The 24,354-nt window shown below is 43.2% G+C and overlaps 2 protein-coding genes across 2 annotated transcripts; one reads left to right on the forward strand and one right to left on the reverse strand.

Annotated features, from left to right (window-relative positions):
• The first annotated feature begins 238 nt into the window (after positions 1-238).
• hspa12b (heat shock protein 12B) lies at positions 239-18,561 on the forward strand. The gene is made up of 14 exons (XM_047608268.1): positions 239-403; positions 2,312-2,375; positions 2,794-2,876; positions 4,309-4,433; positions 4,532-4,718; positions 5,330-5,434; positions 5,549-5,665; positions 8,292-8,469; positions 12,860-12,946; positions 14,202-14,306; positions 14,381-14,639; positions 14,762-14,865; positions 16,282-16,472; positions 16,549-18,561. Exons 2-14 carry the CDS (start codon positions 2,330-2,332, stop codon positions 17,056-17,058), a joined length of 2,097 nt encoding a protein of 698 aa, XP_047464224.1. The 5' UTR covers positions 239-403; positions 2,312-2,329; the 3' UTR covers positions 17,059-18,561.
• Positions 18,149-23,844, reverse strand: cct7 (chaperonin containing TCP1, subunit 7 (eta)). Its single transcript, XM_047608282.1, has 12 exons — positions 23,773-23,844; positions 22,877-22,960; positions 22,701-22,770; positions 22,506-22,612; positions 21,345-21,523; positions 21,090-21,261; positions 20,833-20,997; positions 20,555-20,743; positions 20,296-20,393; positions 19,479-19,611; positions 18,978-19,184; positions 18,149-18,889 (listed from the first exon to the last, which is right to left on the reverse strand). Exons 1-12 carry the CDS (start codon positions 23,776-23,778, stop codon positions 18,668-18,670), a joined length of 1,632 nt encoding a protein of 543 aa, XP_047464238.1. The 5' UTR covers positions 23,779-23,844; the 3' UTR covers positions 18,149-18,667.
• Between the last annotated feature and the right edge of the window lie 510 nt (positions 23,845-24,354).

The raw sequence follows: 24,354 nt of genomic DNA on the forward strand, positions 1-24,354 counted from the left end.
GTGTGTGTGTGTCATTACTGACTCTCTGACATTCCTGTGCAGAGCCGAGAGACGTCGACCGCGGCTCTTAGAAGAGAGACAAAATCCAACTCCGAGGTCCCGTCTGCAGAAGCCAGGATATATTTGTGTGAGAGGAGGTAACTTTTTTTTTTACATCCGTCGATTCTCTTCGTAGAGCTTTTTTTTGGGGGGGGAAAGTCTGCCTGCACGTTAGCTTGGAAGTGTGTTTTCAACACCGAGGGAGATTTCGAGAAAAGCATCCTCCTGTGTGTCCAGTAACGGTTTCCTCTTCTCTCCATCTTCCTCCCCGGGGGCGGAATTCCAGGCTCTGCCAGGGTTTTTTGGGGGAATACGTTTGGTGAAAGGACGAGAGCGTAGTGGAGCAAGCGGGACTCAAAGGGGGGTGAGTAAACCTTTGAAAAGATGGTCAAGCCCTTGTGAGCCATCGAGCTTTATTGCTCTCTCTGCGGAGGAGAAAAGAAAAACTTTTTCCTAAGAGGATAAAAATACAAAACTGTGTGTTTTTTATCCATTTGGTTATTAACAGGCTGTTGTTGATGATGCATTCAAGGGGAGTGTGTTGCACAATCTCTCCCTAATGTAGTGTCTCAGAGGAGCATGTAAAGCGTGGAAAGGCTTGGAGGAGATGTTGGGATGAGAGAGCCAACAATAAGAAAGTTACTGCAGGGGTGGGGGGTTACTCGCAAGTAGAAGAAAGAAAGAAAGAAAGTAAGAAAGGAGAGATGCGGAGTTTCATCCTCTCTCTCGCTTCGTGCGCGGCGATTCAGATGTCCGCGGTAAATGCGCGCAGATGTTGTGTGCGTGTGCGCAAAAGAAAGGATGGTCAGGCTAACCCCCTTCGCTCCAACGCGCGCACACACATGCACATGCACGCACAGGCGCAAAGTTACGCTCACGAGAAAGACATTTAAACAAACACATCTTTGTCTCATTGCGCGCGTCTGTTTAGTTTGCCGCTGGCTCAGATCACGGACTGATCTCAGAGCTGCAGCCAGCACTCACACACACACACACACACACACACACACACACATAAAGCAGATGTAACAGCAACACAACACAGCTGATGAGTACAGACTATTAGCATAATGAGTCGCACACGCTTGGAAAAACAATTCCGATCCACATGCGTGTAACACAAAGCTCCCTGATGCGACTGTCCGGTGACACCCGAGCCGCCATAGTAGCGCTATAGTGGAGCCTCACGTCCAACCAGCCGAGTGAAAGTTGCTATGAAAGATGGTCGGGGTGTGTCTCATTCACTTCCCTTCTCAGGCTGATAAATTGTCGGTGCCGAGTCCAGGATGACTCCCTGTGTGCCGCGTAATGCGCTATATTTATTTTCCCACATGTCTTCGCAAGAAAAAATACTACTCGTGAACATTACGTATTTGATCTGGCAGAAATTAGTCATGCAACAAGATCGAGTGATATGTGTTCTTGTCTGGAGACAAGACGATTTAGAGTTTTACAGGGAAGTACCAGGACCCTGAAGCACCCGCGTACGCCCTTCAGACATCATCCATTCTGATATTTACACACTTTGTTTTTCGGACACATCAAAAGGCCCCATGAAAACACCATTAAATTGTAATTGTCTCAAAACTATTACAGGAAAAACTATTGTTTATTGTGTCGGAAACGACCGAAGAAAGTGAAGGTTTTGACAATTGGCCAATATGTCATTTAGATAAAGCTTCATTTATTTCATTTTTTAATAAATGTCCACACATTACAATGAAGCCTGCACTATATTATACGATATTGTTTACGTTAACTATGTGTTAAATGTGGTGCTCATTCAGACAAACCCACAAACAATTATTCACTCGGTTCAAAGAGGAGTTTTTCGTATCCTTCTTTCTTTTGGTTCTCGTCAATCTCATTTAAAATACCAGCAAGGAGATGTTTTCAATAAAAAGAAACTAGTATAAACTAAACCCCGAACAAATGATCTGCCGCCTGTGGTTGAAACGCTGCCAAATTGCGTCGGAGAGATTGAGTCAGTCCGCCGTATAAACCTATTTAATACACAAATTACCATTTCACAACTGAAGGATACAAATATTTCTCTCAGGCGTTCACTGAACCCAAAATTTAGGAAAAAAAAAAAAAAGCAGACTCAACAACTCTTACAAAGGCTTGCACAACTCGAACAACAGCTTTCTCCTGTGGTTTAGTTTGGTTTGGGAACATTTCACCATTTCATATCATTTTTTTCTCTATTTTAAATGTTAATTATCTGAACACAGCAGCTTTTATATATATTTTTTTGTGTGTTTCTCTGCAGACCCTGGCTCCTGTAGAGATGGCTGACGTGGTGCAGCCTGATACCAACAGCCTGCAGATACCGAGTGAGACACATACACACTCCACAGTTTTCCACGGCAGCCCCCGGTCAAAATGACTCACTCCTGGTTTTCTGACCTTTCCATGTCCCTCTCCCTCTTGGGATTATTACTCACTTCAGATCCCAGTGACATTCCAGTCATTCCAGGTCAATACAGTTATCCAATCTCAAATCTGGCGAGCGCTGCTTGAAGTGCGTTTATCCCCTTCGCCCTCTAATCCTCGTGGTTAAAAAATAAGAAGCCCAATATTACCTCCTTCTTTAAGAAAGGAGGGTTTTCCCCATGACAGACTGATATTTGGCCATTCTGCTCATTTTCTAGTGGAGTACGTGTGGCACGTTTCCAATATTCAGACCTTCTTAATGAGGTTTTAATAGAGCGCGGCACATTACTCCTGCTCTTCTCTTTCATTGCTTTCCAGGTGAAAACGCATCAACCCCGTCTTCGCCTGCAACGGCTAGAAATGACTGCAGCATCACCCCTCTCACGCCCTCACCCTCGCCGGTAACTACACGCAGCCACTAAAACCACAGACACCCCTACACACCCTTTCCTCTTTCTGCTTTTTCTTTTTTTTTTTTGTCTTCATTTTGAGCTCTTAAACAAGGGCCTGGAAAGCCACATCCACTTTTAACTGCTATTAGTGGTTCACAATAATACTTACGCTCTCGGTTTAAAGGGAAGAGTCGACGTTAAACGAGAAGCCCGTAAAGGCTACAATTTGTGGCAAATAAATATATACACGCTATCGCGGGTGAAATTAGACAAAAAAAAAAAAGTGGTTGAGAAAGTCCTAAAAGAACAGCTTCTAATTTCCACGGCGACCTGCTAATTACATTTTATGCTGCTGCCACACACAGAAACTACTTATTACAGTTTGCTACTACAGTTAATACTGGAGCTTTCTTTGAGAACATATTAGTTAATTCACTCTTTGACATTTGAGAATAAGGTTGTAGGTGTTACTTTTGTTTCCAAGGCCATGCTAGTCCTTCGAGCTAACTGCTAGCAACAACATGCTAAATTGCAGTGCTATTATTGTACTGTGTTTATTATTAACATTAAAAGTATGACGGGCAGTGTATTAACAATGCATTTTTTTCATATGACCAGCAGCGAACAACTGCAACTTCTTTAAAATAGACAATAAAGTTGTGATGTGCAGATTGATACTGGAATAGCGATACTTCTGATACCAGGTCTTTATGCTCTAAAATCGATTCTCAAATCAAAATATCGATACATTCGATACTTTCTGTCATTGGAGGTAATGTAGTAACAAAGTAGAGAGCAACTAAACTATTGAGTTGTGGCAACACAACAAACCTTGTGAAACACAGGTTTGTCCACAACACAGAATATGAGACAGAAGGAGGACAGAAGACGACAAAGATGCAAGTTTTTTATTTTATAGTAGTTGTTAATAGTTAAACAATCATTTATTTTAATTGTGTTGTTGTTATTTTACTTATTTCTTTTTTTTTTGTATTTGAAACAGCATTTTCACACATTTTGTGTGATTGTTTCCTCTGTTTGGTTTTACGGCTATATAGTAAATAATCATAGCTTCATAAATCATCATAGCTTCATAAATAGACATCCGAGTAATAAATTACTCGGATGTCTATTTATGAAGCTATGATTTGAAACTTTTTTTAGGTTTACCAGACACATTAGGGTGTATTAATACAAAGTATCGATATTGGATCGGTATCGCCGATACCAGCTTTGGTATCGGTGGTATCGAACATCACTAACGGGCGGAGACAATGTCCGCTTCCTCCTCTCCAGTCCTGCCTTATTGTCCAAGTATAGTAGAGAGTGTTTCAAATAAACAGATGTTGACCACCAACACAACCAACTCGAGACATCAAAACGTTGCAACAAATCTTTTGTTTATGTCTAAAATACACAAATCCATCCGTCTCTCTGTCAGAGGTCAGAGGTCAGACCCAGGATGGCCTGTCCGTTTTCAGTGGTGGTGGCGATAGACTTTGGGACGACATCCAGTGGCTACGCATTCAGCTTCACCCAGGACTCAGAAGCCATACACATGATGAAGTAGGAGTCTGAATCTACTCTCCTCAACCTCTACTATTTTCTCTTTTTCCTTGTCCTTAATAGCAAGCGTTTGTTTGTTTTCACTCCACTCCATGCAGGCGCTGGGAAGGTGGAGACCCCGGAGTGGCCAACCAGAAGAGCCCGACGTGTCTGCTGCTGACTCCTGATTTGCGGTTCCACAGTTTTGGATTTGCAGCGCGAGACTTCTACCACGACTTGGACCCGGAGGAGGCGCGGCACTGGCTTTACTTTGATAAATTCAAAATGAAGATCCACAGCACAAGTGTAAGAAAGACAACACAAGCAAAATATTAGAAATGTTTTGTATTATTTGATTTGATTTTATTAATGATCCCCATTAGCTGGTACCATAGAAGGCAGCTAGTTTTCCTGGGGTTCACACAAAAACATAACAAGATACCTTTAAATAATACCTTTAAAAATCATGATATGCAAATGCAGAATAATTAAAAGTCAATACATAATAAACTAACTCACATAAATACAATGAAGTTACAAAGTCAATTTACAGTGCTAGATAATAAGATTTAAGGTCATTTTTAAAAATAAATTAGCTATTGATGCTACGGAGGTATTGTGGCAGGTGGATCCAGAGAGATATTGACCTATAAATAAAAATCCTTAAGCAGCTCTATTGTACTGAAACCCGTTGTCAAAGAAAGACTGAGATTCATACGACTCACATTTGATCTAATGAAACAACCCAAGACAAACAACCGTGCTGATGAGAATTACAACCACATCCCATAGTGTATGATATCAGACCAGTCCAGTTCTTTATTACTCAAGCAAAGTGAGAAGTAAAGCTAAAAAAAAAAAAGAAGACTTATTCTTGTGTAGTGGTGTTTCAGTAGTTGCATCTGTTTTTGCTGCAGGACCTCACCATGGAGACGGAGCTGGAGGCGGTCAATGGTCGCAGGGTCCAGGCCATCGAGGTGTTTGCTCACGCCCTTCGCTTCTTCAGGGAACATGCTTTGAAGGTGAGGCCTCGTTCATTAAGCTCACACATGCAAAAAGGACTAGTGATAAATATATTACTCCATGTATGTTCTATTGTTTTTTTTTATTTGTTTGTTTTGGGGATTCTGCTTTAGGAGGTGAAAGACCAGTCCTCATCAGTGCTGGAGGGCGAGGAGATCAGATGGGTTATAACCGTCCCTGCTGTGTGGAGACAACCTGCCAAGCAATTCATGAGAGAAGCTGCATACCTGGTAGGAGGACACACATTCTAATATTCATTATTACACAGGATGAGACGTTACAATCCCTTGTGCCAAGATCCGAGGCAAAACACATTTAGAAGCCCAGTCCAACTGAAAAAAACAAACAGCGGGCTAGCAGTCAGCAAGACCAACTATCAACCAACAAGAAGACACCAGCTAACTAGCCTAGCTAACAGCTGTAGGCTTGAAGTGATGGGATATGCGACTGCATGTCAACCAATACTTCTCCCTTGTGCCAAGATTCGGGGGAAGACACGTTTAAAAAATAAAGAAAAGAAAAGCAGGCTAGCTGTCAGCTACCAACTAGCAACCAACAAGGAAACACCAGCTAACTAGCCTAGCCAACCGCAGTAGGCAAGTTCACCAACGTTTCATTAAGTTAGGCCCACAACACCTCAAGAATGTTTAACAATGAGTTCCAGCGTCCTGGAGTCACCACCCTTTAATGCAACCACCATGCAACCGTGTGACTTTCAACCGAGAAATTAGCTTAGCACTACTACTAACTACTAAAACTACTCAGCTAGCCTTACCTTTAGCATGCTCCCCATATGTTGTTTACTTTGACCCTCTGTTCTCTCTCTGTTCTGCTGCTATCTCTGCATATATAGCTCTCATGCACTCATTAGCCTCCTTGACTCTGTCTTTAAATGGGACAGTAAGCTCAATAAAATACACTACCTTCTCTACTTACAACCACAATAGCAGGTCCAGTCTCAGTCAGGTGCTCACTATCTGCTCTGGGATATTTACATCCAAGCACAAAAACACACGTTGTAGTATAAGAATTAATTTCTTACAGGCATTTTTAACCTAGTTTAGCTTGTGGATTTAACTTCACTACGTCCCTCAAACCCTTTTTTCATGCACAAACATACTATATACAGTAAGTGTTCTTTCTTTGAATTTTATAAGTGATTCTTCATTTTAGATTTTAAATAGAGCTAATTGATCTTCTCCTGTGTTTAGGTTTAATGTGTATCAGTGTATAGTTTTACTTTAACTAATTTATCTGACTAATACTGGTGAATTGTAGTGTGTGCGTGTCCATAAGAACAACAGGGACAAGGAAAGAACAGTGGCCTATTAAACATGAGATAAAGACCGTCTGATTCACAAGTGTCAAAAGTATGGCCCGGGGGTCAAAAGCTGCCCACCAGAGGGTGTAATCTGGCATGAATTTGAAAAGTGACAAAATTACATAGTAGACAAGTAATTTTTTCAATGAAAATAGCTTCTTCAACCCCTAATTTTAGTCAGAGAAGTGGACTGAACATCATATTGAGACCCAGGACGACAGAGCAGACAGAAATGGACACAAAATTCTCTTATTTTTCTTCTTCTTATTATTATTATTAAATGTAAACCTTCTCCCTTAATTTACATGTTCTCCTTTGCACTAAAAAAAAACTGTAGTTGTTTTGTAGGTCATTATTGTGTTATCGTATTGGTCCGGCCGACTTGAGATCAAATTGGGCTGAACATGACCCCCCCCCCAAACTAAAATGAGTTTGACACCTCTGGTCTCAATGATGTTCCCACGGAGGATCCCTTACAACACACACAGATCATCATCAACGCTACACTTTTGCCTCTTTTTGCTCTTCCCACAGAAACACACACACCCCTCCTTAGAGTAATGCACACGTTACAATGAGATGTAGGAAGTGTGCGTACGTGGACAGGAATGCACGGGTTCCCATTACAGCACACATCATCGAGGGTCGAGGGACAATACGCAACCTTTTTATTCTTAATGTCATCTCGTCCTCTTGAATCAATCTGTGCGTGCGCGTGAGGTCTTATCTGCCATCTGCCATTCACTCACCTGGACATGTGCAGTCCGATGCAAACACACCCTCGCATGCACTCCGATGCAGGCGCGCACACCCCTGCTCGGAGGCAGTCGGGGCGTGTGTGCTTCCTGCTGGTGGTGATGTCATCAGGACCGAAACAATACGGGAGACCGGTGTACAAACACGGGAAGTCCAGACCAGACCCCCGCCCTGCACACAGACACACACACACACACACACACACACATAAATACACACTGCTGCTCAACTTTACTCCCAATCAAGCCTAGCGCTCGCACACCTCTCCTCCTCTTTTAGCTCTGTCTCGTTTCCAAACAGAGGATCGCTAACTTGCGTCCGTTGTGCTCACATCTCCCATCTTTTCACTGTTTATGCTCCTCCGTATGTTTACGTTGCACAGCTGTCCGGCAACTGTGTGTGTGTGTGTGTGTGTGTGTGTGTGTGTGGTGACCTCTACATCTCGCCCTGCCCTCAAATCCAAGCCTTATCGCGAACTACAGCACATAATGTCATTTTGTTTGGCCCACATCTTAAAAAAATGATTCTTTATCGCGATAGACTGACATAACGTATGAGGTGAAAATATGTGGACAAACCCCATTGACCTCACGTCTTGACATTCACTGTTTTTAGGAGTCCATGATGTGTTTTTTTTTTTATCTGTCTGCACGATATTCATGATTTCATAATCTAGTGGCTTCAATTGAAACATATATACCTATTTTTTTGTGTGTATAAATGTTTTTAATATAGTTTTTCTGCGATGTTTCTTATCTGTCTCTTGTCGTGTCCTCCAGGCCGGTCTGGTGTCCCCCGACTGTCCCGAGCAGCTCCTCATCGCCCTCGAACCCGAGGCCGCGTCCATTTATTGCCGGAAGCTCCGCCTCCACCAGGTGATTGACCTGAGCTTGCAGCCAATCACGAACGGCCTGGACGTCGACGGGACCCGGCCCTTCGATTCGAGCTTCAGGCAAGGTAGAGAAAAGAGAGAGTGTGCAGACTCTGTCATTAGCATAAAGCATGAAACCGCGCTGTGTTCCTGGAAAGGTTGTTTGTGTTCACTTGTGGGGAAAGAAAGAAGGACAGAAAGAAGGAAAGAAAAGGCACCGAGGGTTAAGATCTGACTCCAGATACAGCTCGTGGTTTCGCTTTACATGACTTTGCAGTTGTGTGTGTGTGTGTGTTGTGAGTCCGGACGGGCCATGTGTTTCATGTATTGCACGCTGAGGGAGGCAAGAGGGATGGAAACAAGAATTAGAAGAGAAAGCACAGAGTTTTCAAACAAGACCACAGGAGAAACATTTTGCATCTCGAGCCACTATTTAGCACACGAGCTCTTTAATTAACTACACCCGGTGCCACAAAAACCCAGAACTTTCAGCGGGAACATATTTAGTGGCAGCGCGTTGGGTACGAACGTGACGTCACGGGCAAGCTGAACGTCTCCATGGTTACGGCCACTGAGTGGCAAAAAAGTGACAGTGGATCGTGGAGATTAGCAGCATTAGTTTTTATCATTGTGACTTTAATAGCGTCTAAATTGTAAAATTAATTTAAAAATGGTGAAGAGCTGTTGTGTTCACAGAAACCTGGTGTTGTGGTTCACATTTAGTGTCAGGTAATGTTAATGTATGCTGTATTTTTTTGATGGAGTCATACATTTAGTTATGTTCTGGACGGCTGTCAGATAAGTTTGTGGATGTTGTTGTTTTGGCGTAGTTGTGGCCGACAGTAACTATTTTAGTTCCAACAATAAGTAACAATAAAACAACAAACGTCCTTTTAATGTCCGGTCGGATGCTACGGTATTATATGACTAACGTTACTTCTCAGTAAAGTTCTTAGCGTTAGCATCTTTTATTTAGCTACATTTATCATAACCGAAATTACCTAAAACTAACTAAAACTGAGGCTAATCCACTTTTCCAAACCTATACTAGTTCGTATGAATCATTGTCGAGTCCAATTTTCCTTAATTTGATCTAATAATCCACATTTTCCCCGGTCTCTCTGTATTTACTGCTACATTTCACCATGTTTTTGCTGCTCAGGGGGCGTGGCCACATGGGGCGTGGCATCAGGGGGCGTGGCCACAGGCGGCAGCGACATCACTGCATACCCTCTATAATGTCTGATGTATTCTAATATAATAATGTAATAGAGCAGTTGTCTAATTACATATTGAGTAGACAGATATTACCTGTGCAGCTTTAACTGGAAATTTACTTTCTGAAAAAAAAAAAGTTCAGAAATCTTCGCTGCACAAGTGCGTGAAACACGTCCGTCTGCAAATGCTACAAAAACTACAGCAGCGAACAAAAGCTGTGAAACAGGAGACCGATGCATAATTCAGTGAGCGTAAAATGCCCTCTGAAATCCCCTGCAAAGGCCCACTTATACATATGCAGTCAGTGACACACACACACACACACATGCACACAGAGAACATTCACACACACTAAACACAGGATATTGTAATTGGAACAAGGTGCCGTGAGACTATGATCTCACCCCCTCCTGGCCTGTCATTCTCCATTCTCTCCTTCACTCACTTTCATTTTTCTTTCTTTTCCTCACATCGAACATATTCTCTCTTTCTTGTTCCTTCTTCCTCCGGTCGCTCCTTTTCTTTTTTTGCAGCGACCATCACACACAAACACACACACACAAACACACACACACTTGGCATCCCAGTCATGTTTTTTTTTTTTTTACTATCTTTAGCTTCCCTTCCACCTCATTTCGTCTCCAAAGATAGCACTGGGGAGCCATTAGCGCACACACACACACAAACTCGCGCATACATTTTCTTTTCTGCTGTTTTCATGTAAATGGTTTCCAGACTTACGTTCCATTCATCAACCCCCGTACACACACACACACACACACACAGCTGAAATCAAGGCCTACATGTCTGTGCCGCTGTTTGTTCGGCTTCATTTACTACGTACACACACACTCGCACACTCTCCGAGTCGTATACAGAACATTACCTTCTGCACCATCCACAAAACGACTTTGAGAGCGCTTTGCTTTCAAGCCCGCGTTGCTGCCTGTGATCCCTCTTTCTTTTTGTCTTTGTTCTCACTCGCCCACAAAAGTATTTGTTTCTGACTTTTGGTGGCGGTGAGGTTTGAGCAAACCGAGCGAAAACCACTTTCCCAAAGATGCTCTTTCGAACAGGGCAACAAAAAAATCCAGAAAAGGGATTTTTTTCCCCCTCCTCCTCTCCTTTCTTTAATTTACATGATGTTTTCTCTGTCAAACATCTGTCAGACATGTTGTATGTTCTGCTCGCGTATGAGTGTGCTCTGCTGACGTTGGCCTCGGTCCACGCTCTCAACCTGCCAGTCAAGGCGGTTTCGAGCGAGAGCAAAACACAAAGGTGAAACCCGAGAGCGTTCTTCATTTCCAACAAATTGCTCCCGTCAAGCTAAAGCTTCATGACTGCGTGTTTATCTCAGTTTACTCAGACTGAAAGATTTATATTCTGTCTTGCATTACACATCGTGAACTCTGAGGTTACGAAGCCCGTGTTCAAAACTTCAAATCATTCATCTTCATTTGGTTACACATAGTCGAGATTAAGTGTCTGAACGTGCAATAGTTGCTGTATATATATACATATATATATATTTTATTATAGTTTTAAGCAGTGCAAGGTGGTGATGACTCTTAAGGGCCCACATCTGGATAGAGTTTATACAAATTCCTGTCTGATTACTTTATCAAAAAAGAAAATATTCAAATAAAGGATTTTAATTTTGCGACCTTGAACGGTCCAGACTGACGTGGCTACCGATGCTAACGCTAAATGTGGTTTTGGCACGGAGAAACAAACTATTGTCGTTTTAATAATAAAGTCGGACAAAGGGTGACCTTTGAACATCGTTCGCTGAGCAGCTGTGATCTGATTTTGGCGTCGGTCTACGAGCTGCGGGACACAATGAAACGAGCTGGTTATCTGGCAGAGGAGTCGTGCTTGCAGCTCTTCACGTTAGAGCTCATTGTGATTGATCCTCCCTGTTCCATTACTTTGTGGTTCAAACTCATCCGACGTCAAGAAATGCAAAACGTGACCATCTGTCTCGTTTTACTGATGCAGTAGAGACGTCACATTGTTAGCTGGAGGCAAAACAGAAAAAAATAAATAAAATCCTTGTATAAAATAAATCCATCTTATATTTTGTTCAGAGACAAGAACTTGGTGCTTATTTTAAGAATTTGCCTCAAGCAAAAAAACACTTAACCCATTGGGAATTATTTTTTTTCTTAATACAAGATGATTTGGTTGAATATAAGAATATTTTGCTTCTATCTAGTAATGCTGTTTATGCAGTGCAAAATGCCTTCTAGCTGTATTTTTTGGTGCCAAAACTGAAAAAGGAAAAAACACCACTTTGAAATTTTATCGCATACAAGCCACTACCAGTCGTAGATAACTTTGTTTCAAGATTAAAGATTAGAAGAAATGACTGGAGTGAGACAATCAACAACAACTCTCTGTTTGCAGCACACATTTTGTATCAGGATTAACATTAGAATAATATCTAATACACTGAGAGTTTCAGCCTGGAAAACGTTAGTCTAAATCGTGACTGAAATTACGTTAATTATTATTTGGAGGATTCTTTATTCATGCTAATGCTAACCGCTAGCTAACGCAACATTAGTTGCTGTTTGAGGGTTTACTACTTTACCCTCCACAGTGTTTCCACTTACTTCTTGTAATATCTTTGTTGGCGAGACTTCACTTGATAAAGACAGACCAGACTATGTCTCCTCTGTGTCCTCCTCTGGTCAAATCGTCCATCCAGTGAGTGAGAGTGTAGAGGTCAGTGAATATAGTCCCATCAGACTGAGTCAACTTTTTTAAACTCACGGTCTCGGAGAGTGAGTGTATTAGTATATTCTCTAAAATATGGGTTTTCCCCGTCCATTCGTGCCAAAACAGTCCATTGAAATATGGTAAACGCCATTTACAATCTATAGTGTTTGAGATCTTTTGCCTCCAGCTAAGCCCCGCCCCTCAAAAAAATGTCACGTTGTTTACAAGCTGTAAAGGGGTCACTGATAAAAGTTGGTAAACTCATAGTCTGATGATTTAGCATTATTGATTATTCATTGCCAGATATCTTTTGTATAGTAATTAAATTTATTTGAATGAAAATTATATTAAAAAAAATATGTGCATTAAACTTGGAAAAACATATGGCTTCAAGCTGATGGTGTAGGATTTAAACATTATTATTGTTCTCTTTAGTGTGAAGTCTGTGCAAGAGAAGTCATATCCAAGCATCAAAGGTGTGAAAAGATTAATAAATATCTTGTGTGTGTGTGTGTTGTGTGTGTTGTTGTGTTGCAGCGAGGGAGCAGCTGAGGCGATCCAGACACAGCAGGACCTTCCTGGTGGAGAGTGGGACTGGAGAGCTGTGGTCCGAGCTGCAGACCGGTACGGCCACATGTGTGCATGTGTGTTTGAGAGAGACCGACAGACCCCACATGTGGGCGATATTGATGATTTTGACCTTTGACCTCCAACTCGCTGACTGTGTGGAGGGAGCACGGCCACTTTAACGTGTGTTTTATGTGTTTCCAGGATATGATCGCATTTGGATTTAAACTCATAAAAATTAGTTGCAAATTCATTTTTCCAATTTCCTGTTCAGTATCTGAATTATAAATAATCGAACGATCATTTTAAGAGTCTGCATGTTTTTCCCTTTCATGATATGTTTACCAGTTTTCCTCCATGGAGACTTTGCTTTGTGGTCACTTCACTGAAAACAGGAGAAAGACTAAATGAGCCGTCTATCCACTTTTTCCAGAGCGGTCGACCGCTTTTCATGGACTTAGCTGTAGCGGAGCAGGGTTGCTATGCCGGTTGAAATAAACAGCGGCCCTTTCGCTTGAGTGCTTCCACGCTCATCAGGAGCTGTGATTGGCCCAGACACGACCGCAACCACAAATTAACCACCCAGAGTTTTTAAGTATTACCAGGAATGATAACTCAAATAGAATAATAAAAAAAATAAAAAAAGTGATTTCGCTGGTTGCACAGACAGCTGTTTCTTTCTGTTGAGCCATGACAACAATCTGAGGAGCCACGCGCCCCTGGTGACCTTTTACTGCACTCTTTCCTGGACACACACAGACACACACAGACACACACAGACACACACACAGGAAGGACCCAGCCCTTGGGACTCTCAGACTCAACCACTGTTAATACACCAAAGGATCAGAAATCCTCTTTAACGTCCGCCCTCTTGCATTTTCATCTCTCGTTCTTTCTCACATTTCTGTTAATTTCGATTTCCTCACATTAAACTCCTAAACTCTTCTTCTACCTCTCGCGCTCTCGCGTTCAGGGCGTGGTCAGCTGAGGTCTCGGTGCAGCTACGCCAAAGCCAAGCCTTTATCTCTTAAGGTATCATAAACACGCACTTGCAGAGGGAGAGCCGCAATCAAAGAAGCCTGGAGGGTTGTTTATGTTTTAGAAGCTGCTGATTGAATAGTTGCAGGAGGAAACTACACACAAACACACACACATAGGAAACATGAAACTAGACATTCGACAAAAATAAAATTATTATCATCCACAATTTCCTCCTTTGCATTTAGGAGGTGCATTTGTACAGAAGATATATTTTATTTGTGATACATGTTTGCAGGATGCACAAAGATTTTCTCCTCTCTTTCCGCAGGTGACAAGTATGTAGTTGCAGACTGCGGAGGAGGAACAGTCGACCTGACCGTGCATCAGATCGAGCAGCCACAGGGAACTCTCAAAGAGCTCTACAAGGCTTCAGGTACGACTTCTTCTCCCAATCAAAGCCCAAATAATTCCTGCCGTTTTTTCCAAAGCCGGCTCGTTTTCTTGCAGGCGGCCCGTACGGCGCCGTCGGCGTGGACCTGGCCTTCGAAGCCATGCTGTGCCAGATCTTCGGCGAGGACTTCATCCAGAGCTTCAAGGCCAAGCGGCCGGCGGCCTGGGTGGACCTCACCATCGCGTTCGAGGCGAGGAAGCGGACGGCGTCGCCGGGCAGAGCCAACGCCCTCAACATCTCCCTGCCCTTCTCCTTCATCGACTACTACAAGAGGCACCGAGGGCAGAGCGTGGAGGCCGCCCTGAGGAGGAGCAAGTGAGGGGGTGAAAGTTGACGAGTGGACTGAATGTAGTCGAAACAATGGAGTGATTCAGTTTTGCAGCAGTCTAGATGTAACCTCTCTTCTCTCTTTCTCTTTTCTGTGTTGTGTTTGTCAGTATGAACATAGTGAAGTGGTCGTCCCAGGGGATGCTGCGGCTCACGCAGGAAGCCATGAACGAGCTCTTCCAGCCGACCATCATCAATATCGTCAAACACATCGGTGAGAAATACAAAAAAAAGGGCAAAATGAGCTGGACACACACACTCACATGCTACATTTATGCACAGACGGACAAAAATAGAAAAGACACCCAAGCTGTGAAGACGAATCATTCATGCTTCTTTTACCCACTTTGTGTTTTTATGTACTTTATTAAAACTTTTAAATGAGTAAAAACAAAAACACTTTTTTAAGTCTTTAATGGTTAACAAAATTAAATTACACACCTTCATTCTTTAAAAGCATAGGTCTTCAACAGGGGGTCGCAAAATCTTTGGTTGATTAGTTTGCAACAGTTGCACGACCGCTCTGCTGTTGCACATATTCGAAATAAAATTAGAAAAAAATAATATTTGAACTAGTGCATTATTTGAATAACTTAATATACAAAGTAATTTTAATTAAAAAATAATAATATATATAATAAAATATTTATAAATAGCTTAATATATATATGATAGTTTGATATAAAACATAAAACAAACATCTGAAAAACGTTGACGAGTCCTGCTTTAAAGCACCAGTTTGTATTATGTTCTGCCCCCTAGTGGTCACTTGGGGGTAAAACATCCCATGTCGACATATTATTTTATGTTAATAATAACTTATTGATTTGTATTTTACGTTTACATATTCTAATCTCCTTTTAGCTCCGATTTGACCATCGCCAGTTAAGAAATAAACCTGTTAAATTACGTTTAGAAGCTCGTCGCTGTATTTGTCTGGTGCCAGTTGCTGGTTAAAATCACCAGTGTAGCAAAGCAGTAACATTATATTCAGTCAAACCAAAACAACGAGGTCAAAGAGGCTAAAGGTTTGGGACCTGCACAGCTGGCCAATAAACCTCAGACGATTCATCACCGGACACGCGGTCATTTGAGCCTTTGTTAATACGAAAACGTTGATTGGCGCTAACTGAAACGAGACCGAGATTTATTATTAAATCTCGGTCTCTCATTTCACTCGGCCTAAACTTCTGGGTTTGCGCCACCGAGCTCGCACATCCATGTGTGCGCTACTGCTAAAGGACACAAACACGGCTCTGAACGACGGCCCAAACCAAACAGAGCAGACCTCAGAGACAATGGCTTCCTCGCCGTCCAAGACGATGGTGACTTCATTTGTGGGTTTTTCAGCCTTGTCGAGGCGGATGAAAAATCGGGAGTGCCTGTTTTAAATCAGGCGCATTCCAGTGGCACGATTGAAACCAGGGGGGCTGGTTTTGTGGCGTGTAGCTGCGCCGGCCTTTCGCTGGAAGGAAGGAACAACATGAGAAGAAACTCAGAGGCAGTCGAATTTTAGTTTTATGTCTTTTAAATAATGGAAGTATAAGGGGTTAGAAATCAATAAAACCGCACAAAACCTCTAATTTTGTTCGCACGGTGAACTTGAGTGAACTTTATCCGCCCGCTGCAGAGGAGCTGATGGTGAAGCCCGAGGTGCACGGCGTGCGTTTCCTCTTCCTGGTCGGCGGGTTTGCGGAGTCGCCCATGCTGCAGAAGGCGGTCCAGAGGGCGCTGGGGAGGACGTGCCGCATCATCATCCCCCACGACGTGGGCCTGACCATACTGAAGGGGGCCGTGCTGTTCGGGCTGGATCCCACCGTGGTGAGAGCCCGAGGATGAATGAAGATGAAGGGTCGAAGCTTTGATCGATTAGCTGACGACCTCTCCTTCTCCGCAGGTCAGAGTCCGCCGCTGCCCCTTGACCTACGGCGTCGGCGTCCTGAACCGGTTCGTGGAGGGGCGCCACCCGCGGGACAAGCTCCTCATCAAAGACGGCCGCGAGTGGTGCACCGACATCCTGGACCGCTTCGTCTCCGTCGACCAGTCGGTGGCGCTGGGCGAGGTCGTGAGGCGGAGCTACACGCCCGCCCGCGTGGGCCAGAGGAAGATCATCATCAACATCTACTGCAGCGCGACGGACGACGTCACGTACATCTCCGACCCCGGCGTCAGGAAGTGCGGGACGATAACTTTGGACCTACCTGAACCGATGCCGCCGTTGCCGCCGCCGCCGCCGCCGGGCGCCGTGGGAGGAGCAGGAGGAGGAGCGGGAGGAGGAGCAGGAGGCCCAGAGAGGAGAGAGATCAGAGCGACCATGCAGTTCGGAGACACCGAGATCAAAGTGACGGCCGTTGACGTCATGTCTAGCCGCTCCGTCCGGGCCTCCATAGACTTCCTGTCTAACTGAGGCGGAGCAGGAAGTGGAAACTCCCAGGACTGATGGTCATCCGAGGAAAAAAAAAAAAAAACGCGGTACTTTGGGAGAGGGCGACATGTTCTTTTGGGAGGAGCACTGCATTCTTAAGAGAAACTCAAATCCAGTTCAGCTGATTCACAAAAATCCACAAGAGCAACGTAAAAAAAAAATAACAATAAAATATAGAGAAAGAAAATAAATGCTTCCTGCATCTCCTCAGCTGAACCAAAGAAGAAATGAATTTGTCATGAAAACAGACTGAAATTGAAACAACACAAACCTCCCGTCAAGTTGAAGGAGAGACTCAACACATGCTACTACCTACACTGACTCTAAATATAAAAACCATCGCCTCATATTATTAAGCAAAGTTCATTTAAACCGATGCTACAGCCTGGACTGGACTGCAGCCCCCGTTTCTGTTACATGAGTGCGCCGCCTGGTGGTGAAAAGACTGCAAACGCATTTCAATGCATCTCTTCCAAAACTCACGTTTCAGCGTTTTGTTTGATTTTGTTCGACACCTTTAGGTTGTTGTTATTTCCGTTAGTCTGAATAAGGACGAGAGATTTAACTGTGTAACGGTTATTACTATGTGTTTTTCTTTTAGAGACATTTAAAATGTTTCCGAGCATTAAAGCTGTAAACAAAACATGTATTTTTTACAACGTTAGACTATTTTAGTTGTTTCTTGGGCTTCTTATGAATTAAAATTCAATACTCTCTGCACTTTTTTTTTTTTGGTCTCAACCAACTTCTGAAGACATTTTGTGTCCGTTAACTTTTTTTTTTTTTTTTACCAGCTACCTGATTAATTTGTTTTGTTGTTTTGTGAATAACAGGTGGAGTTCAGTGGGTTTTAAAGTGTCATGAGCTTCAAATGCCAATAACTCTCTAAAGTATTTTAACTTGATTCTTATCTTTGAAGTGAATTCTTTTAGGAAGGCGGGAGGAGTCGACTCTTTATTTACTTCTATAATAAACTGCAGTTATGTTTATGTGTAATGTGACAAAAATCCATTTTCCGTTTCTTTTCCTCCGATGTCCAGTGTGTGTGTCATAGAAAAACAGAGGGTCTGCGTCATTTCAGCGGTGAATTTATTGATAAGAATGGTCCAATAAATAGTTTCACACAGCGTGACCAACCAAGAACTGTTCAACATCTCATCAGTGCTTTATTTCCCGTGTTACACATCAGTAAGAGAAGGAAGTTAACGAACGGCTCCTTGGAGTCACAGAGGGATGATGACAGGAGTGTGTCTTAACAAACTAAGAGGGGGACGCCGTCATTCTGCTTCACTCATCGCGACCACGGGTGTGAACGTACGTTGAAATGTTTTAACAGATGTTACCAAGTCTGTGACGAAGCTTGAAAAACAAAAAAAACACACACGAAAAAACGGCCCAAACAGTTTGTTTCACCACACCTGCCACCTGAATGTGTCACCACCTCATTTTAACGTAGAATTCAAATCCAAATGCAGGTCAAACGTACAAAAGCTGCACTGAGCAACCGTGACGTCGTGTAACGTGAAGTCTGCATTTGGGTTTTAATGCCACTCTAAAATCAGGTTTTTTTTTTTGGTTTGAGTTTTGCGTCCTAATGAGCGTGGGGTCTCCCGCGGCCCCTGCCGGCGCCCGGGGGGGCGTCCGCCGAGCTGCGTGGGCTCTTGATGGTCTCGTCGACCGACAGGATGAGGCAGGCGGCTTCCGACGCCGCCGTCAGAGCGTTGATGCGAACGATGGACGGTTCCCAGACGCAGGAGGTGAAGTTGTCGGCGATGTCCTCGTTGTTGATGTCCACGCCGTACCACACGCCACCCTGAGGCGAGACGGGGGAAGCGCATTAGGTCGACAACACTTCCCGGTTTCTCTATGTCATTCAACAACATTTTTTTTTAATTTTTTACCTGTGCGTGTTTCGCACGCAGCTTGTTCAGGATGTTGGTGGCGTCGAAGCCGGCGTTGTCGCACAGCTGTCTGGGGATGATCTCCAGGGCTTTGGCGTACGCTCCGATCAGCAGCTGCTGTTTTCCGGGGATCGTCCTGGAATAATCCCGCAGGTACTTGGACAGCTCCATCTCTATGGCTCCTCCGCCCGCTACGATGGAGTCATTCTGGAAAAGGGTTGATGGCAATTAACTACAAACACCGCAACAAAAAATGATACAGGAAAATAATAAAATAAAACAGGAACAATCCAGTACAACTCAAAATGTTTTTCTCACATCCTGCGCTTTTAGCTTTTTATGAATGAGAAAAAAAAAATGTTGCACACAGACTACAGTTATTACGGTAGCTGGTGGCGCTGCTATTGCAGTTTAAATATGAATAAATACGTCAAAATAAATGAAACCGTAATTGTTTCTTCATTTCATCCTCATCCAGTCCCACACACACACGTTACCGACCTTGATGGCTCTGCGTACGATCATGATGGCGTCGTGCAGCGACCGCTCCGTCTCCTCTGTGAACTGCTCCGCTCCCCCCCTCAGGATGATGGTGCACGTCTTGGCCTTCGGGCAGCCCTTAAAGAAGTTGTACCTGCAGGGAGAATAACGACAAACACAACGCTAATGTTTACGTCTGACAGGAACTAGGCCTCGAGGTGATCGATCATCATCATCATCATCATCATCATATGAGAAACGAGGAGTCACATCTCAGACAAACTCGTGGCTACATGTTAATATCTCTCGGCTGAAAGTCGCCTCGTTGAAATGACGAATTAAACAAAGACTTGGCAGAAGAAATAAATAAACAATATGGAGAAACTGACCTTTACCACTAAAAAAAAAAACCTCCAGACATTCCTGTGTAAATGTATTCAACTCCTTCTAAAAGGTCACCAAGTTAAGGTTTAAAATATCTGTGTAGGTCTTCAACAGGGGGTCCGTGACCCCTAGGGGGTCCGCAAAACCTTTGGTTGATTAGACATTTCATATATATACAAGAGTCTATTCAGTCCACAGGTGAAATCCCAGGTATGTACATTTACATCAGGTATGTTTATAATTACTGCTGCACCAAAAAAATGAATATTTGCACCTGTGCATTATTTGAATAGCTTAACAATGAATGCAGAAGGATTATAATGTATATTTATAAATAACTATATATGTAGGTAGGAGGTCTCTACTTAATCTCTCCATCAGTTTGAGGTCACTGGTCTGAAAAACACATCTGCTGTAGGAAACATGCACCCTAAAGTAAAATGGTCTTTCTTACCTCTCTCCTCCGACCTGGACCTCCTCAAACACCTCACACTGTCCCAGGACGTCGTCTGTCATCGCTCCCACTGAGGTCTGGATGGAGCCTCCACAGGCCTGGAGGTCACATTACACTAAATCAGTCAGCAGGTTCCCAACCTCAAAACCATTTCAGTCAGACTTCTCCTTTCTGGTTCATTTTCCGTTTCCTAATTCAACTCAATCTTTAGCTTTTAGATGTGAATCATGTGGTGACAGCTGCTGCTTTTCCGTCTCACCATCATGGTCCTCTTCAGGTCCTCCTCCTGCACCCTGCCGGCGCAGAACAGGTCTCTGTCTGCGAAGTACTGAGTGGCCACGTCGCCGATGGGCAACTTGGACAAAACCACCTTGGCTCCCGACTTGTAGATCTTCTCCAGTTTGTCGTACAGGATGTTCCACTCTGCATCAACGATGGCCTGGTAGTCCTGCAGAGAAGGATGGAGAGAACCAAGGGTTTACAAGGAGCGAAGACAGACGGAGGAAATAAATGGCGTTTGTTCTGGTTCCTTCATACCTCCACAGACTTGACGCGGACCTCGGCGTTGTCCTTCTCCGCCTTCAGCTCCAGCTCCACGTTGAGCAGAGCGATCTTGGGACTATCGTAGCGTTTAGGCTGCATTTCAAATCCGGCGTAGGAGAAGGTCTTCTTGAAAGCAACCCCAGAGACCAACTGGGACTCCTGCAACGCCAAAATGCATTTAATGGAGATTAAAATAAATTCTTTAATGCTTCTTTAATTATACGACCGAGTGCTGAACTTCAGACACAAACCTCGAGAGCTCCTCCTTGGACCTTCTTGATGCCGATCATCTTCAGAGAAAGCAGGTCGTCCAAAGACATGACGGCGTCCACCACCATTTTGGAGAAGAAGTCCTTCTGTCCAGCGATGAGTTTGGAGTTCAGGGCTGTGGCTGCACACTTCTCCAACAGCTCCCTCTGTTCTCTGAGAGGAGAAAGAGGTAAAAATAGGTTAATAGATCTAATCGTAAACGCTTGAAGACGGCTCCGGTGGACGTGGGCACTTACTGCTTGTCGTCCTTCTTCACGGAGACGGAGATCTCCCTGATCTTGTTGACGGCGAGGTTGGTGGCGGTGCGGAACGCTCTGATGATGGTCTGAGGGTGGAGGCCCTCCTCCACGTACGGCTTCAGCTGCTTCAGGAACTCGGCGGCCAGGAGGGTGACGGAGGTGGTTCCGTCTCCGACCTGAGGAAGAGGGCGAATGAACGAGAGACGGCGTCAGACAGAAGGATTTCAGAAGTCAACGGCAGGAATGGACGACAATCGACGCGCTAACAGCCGTAGCTCAACTCTAATAATGTAGAAGAATAACGTGAATGGGGGAAGGTGGTGAAGAAGACACTGAGATCTCATCTCTGAGCAGCTCGTTGCTAAACAAGGCTCCTCATCAATTATATGGAACTGGCTCGGATATTATTAATAGAGATGCACCGATCCAATATTTGTATCGGTACTGATATATATAAGAAAATTCTAGATCGGGTATCGGTGACAATGAGCCGATCCATATCCAATGGACGTTTAATTCCCATTTGCACTAAACTATATTAAGAGCTGATTGCTATTTATTTTGAAAGTCTACCAAACAAGCTAGTGAAGCTATTGTTTTTTTTTCTCAATTTCAACTCAACTCAATTTATTATTTAATATTTATTTCGTTTTACATTGAATTCTGAATCCCTAATTGCACTGACTGAACCAGTTACACTTGTTATATTTTCATGGTTAAGATTGTTTTACTGGTGCACAATTATTAAATAAGTAATTCACTACATTTATATCTGTTTATTTGTTGTTTAAAAAATAGGAAAGAAATGTTTAAGTCAAGTCTGATGTTGCCTTGCACAAAAGAATGATCCCAGTGTTTTCCAAACTTATCGTTTGTTACCACGATTCCGCGTTGTTTTTCTGTATCGGTATTGGCCGATACTAAACCTCAGATATCGTATCGGTGGTGAAAAAGGCGGATTTGTTCCCTTTATTCCCATTATTATGTGGATGTGGAACAAACTAGTCCCATATGCAACAACAAATGTTTTCCACCACCTGAAGAACAACCACAAACCGGAGTACGACGAGAGCTTTGTGGTAACAGACTAAGTCAAAAACATGAAGCAGACTTGTCATATAAACATGTAAATTAATAAAATAACAAAACACATCTCACCTCAGCATCCTGGGAGCGAGCGATGTCAACCAGAGTCATGGCTGCGGGGTGAACCACATCCAGCAGCTTCAGGATGGTGGCTCCATCGTTGGAGATGGTGGCTTTACCTACAGCACAAAGAGTCACACATTTCAACGAACGCCCTAGAAAATAAAAGCTGCTGCTGCTTCTCCATCTCCATCCGTCTCTCCTCACCTCTGCTGTCCACCATCAGTTTGTCCATTCCCCTGGGCCCCAGGGTCGTCCTCACAGCCTCAGCAATCACCTGCACGTTAAATCGTAATCAATCAGAGGAGGAGGAGGTGGTTTAGAGGAACACACGCCGCATAAAGAGAGTACACAACTACAGGGAGAAGAGCCGGCGATCTGACCTGGCAGGCATTGATGTTGCTGATGAGCTGGGGTATTCCCTGGGAGGTGTCTGTTCCCTCCTTCAGCAGGATAACCGGTGTGGGCTGCAGGAGAGAGGGGAGGAAAATAATCAGATGTGACCCAAATCATACAAAAATTATAAAATGTATTTTATCAAAATAGTATAACAAATAATAGCTATTAAAAATGACAGTGATACGTTTTAATTTACTAGTAAAGGAGTCTCTCAGCTTATAACCAAACATGGAAGCAGAGGCTGTAGGAAGTGATGCTTAATGAACCACCCAGATTTGTAGCTGTGTGACACTGTCAAAAGTCTGTTTACAACCAAAATCATTTTCCTCTAAGCTAAAAAAAAATGCAGCTTTATGGAAATGACAGTGCTGTTAAATGTACCGATGCGTGTCGGGCTAGTTTGTGACATTATGTGCTGTGTGTGACAGAGCAGTTTATGTTTCCCATGCAGCCAGTCATACAAAGAGGCTAAAGATACTGTAGCTAACCGGGCTACAAACTCACTGGCCAAACAGTTAAAGAAGTCATTAAGCAGCATGACTCACAAATGTTTAACGTTTATTCTCTATAACATGTTCAATATGAAGCGAGGAGGGCGTAGTTTGTCCTTTGTGCAGCAGTTATCGTGTACATGCTAGCTAGCATCGCCAATAGCACCGTAGACGCCCATTGATTCTCGGTCATCATCCGATGCTAACGCAGTTCCGCTAACAATAAAAATCTTTTTAACAGTCGCTGTCGCGAAATAAATGCTTTCAATGGCGGCCAACTGTTTGTCGAGTGGTCTAAGAGTAGCATGAGTGCGGATGCCGAAAGATAAACGAGAGGATGGAGATGGATTATAGGTTTGAGATTCGGGCATGGATGCTAACTGACTCACCATCATCTTTGCAGTTCCTTCGAGAAGTTTTCAACCGGCTTCAAATCCCAGAATGCACCTCGAGAGCTGGACGCGACAGGGGTGCGTTCAAAAACAAGACGCGACATTTTGTGACCGATGTGTCTATTTTACATGACACATGTATTATTATTATTATTCAACGTGCCCAATATTAAATACACAAGTATAGCATTATGAATTATAAACAATTACGTGGTAATAAATTGTGCAAAACATTTAATAAACAGCGGCATCATTAAAAAAGTTGCTAAAACTTTTATTTTTTATTTTTTAGAAAAACTGTCGATATTATTTGCTTTTTATTTTTTATGTCACGTCATATTTAGTCATGACCTCTCTTTTTTATTTGGCTTATAACGAGCAGTTTGTCTTGTCGTAACAAGGAAACTATCGCTGTAATAAAACAGTGCTAAAAATGAGATTACCAACATTTACCAAAACAACTGACGTGCACAACAGAAGACATGTCTGAGCCGACAAAAAGGGAAAAAATAATATCTGTAGACATAATAGGAAGTTTATATTATTATATCATAATAGTTTTTATAATTTATCATACTA

This window comes from Mugil cephalus, chromosome 1 (assembly GCF_022458985.1).
Source record: "Mugil cephalus isolate CIBA_MC_2020 chromosome 1, CIBA_Mcephalus_1.1, whole genome shotgun sequence".
NCBI lineage: Eukaryota > Metazoa > Chordata > Actinopteri > Mugiliformes > Mugilidae > Mugil > Mugil cephalus.

Bases quoted from the DNA above. Each gene is read 5' to 3' on its own strand.
- cct7 (XM_047608282.1), bottom strand. The intron at 21,262-21,344 runs GTAAGTGCCCAC...TTCTCCTCTCAG, and splicing joins GTGAAGAAGGACGACAAGCA to AGAACAGAGGGAGCTGTTGG. The intron at 20,744-20,832 runs GTATGAAGGAAC...CCTTCTCTGCAG, and splicing joins TCCGCGTCAAGTCTGTGGAG to GACTACCAGGCCATCGTTGA.
- hspa12b (XM_047608268.1), top strand. From the start codon at position 2,330: ATGGCTGACGTGGTGCAGCCTGATACCAACAGCCTGCAGATACCGA. The intron at 2,376-2,793 runs GTGAGACACATA...ATTGCTTTCCAG, and splicing joins CAACAGCCTGCAGATACCGA to GTGAAAACGCATCAACCCCG. The intron at 14,640-14,761 runs GTGAGGGGGTGA...TGTGTTTGTCAG, and splicing joins GCCGCCCTGAGGAGGAGCAA to TATGAACATAGTGAAGTGGT.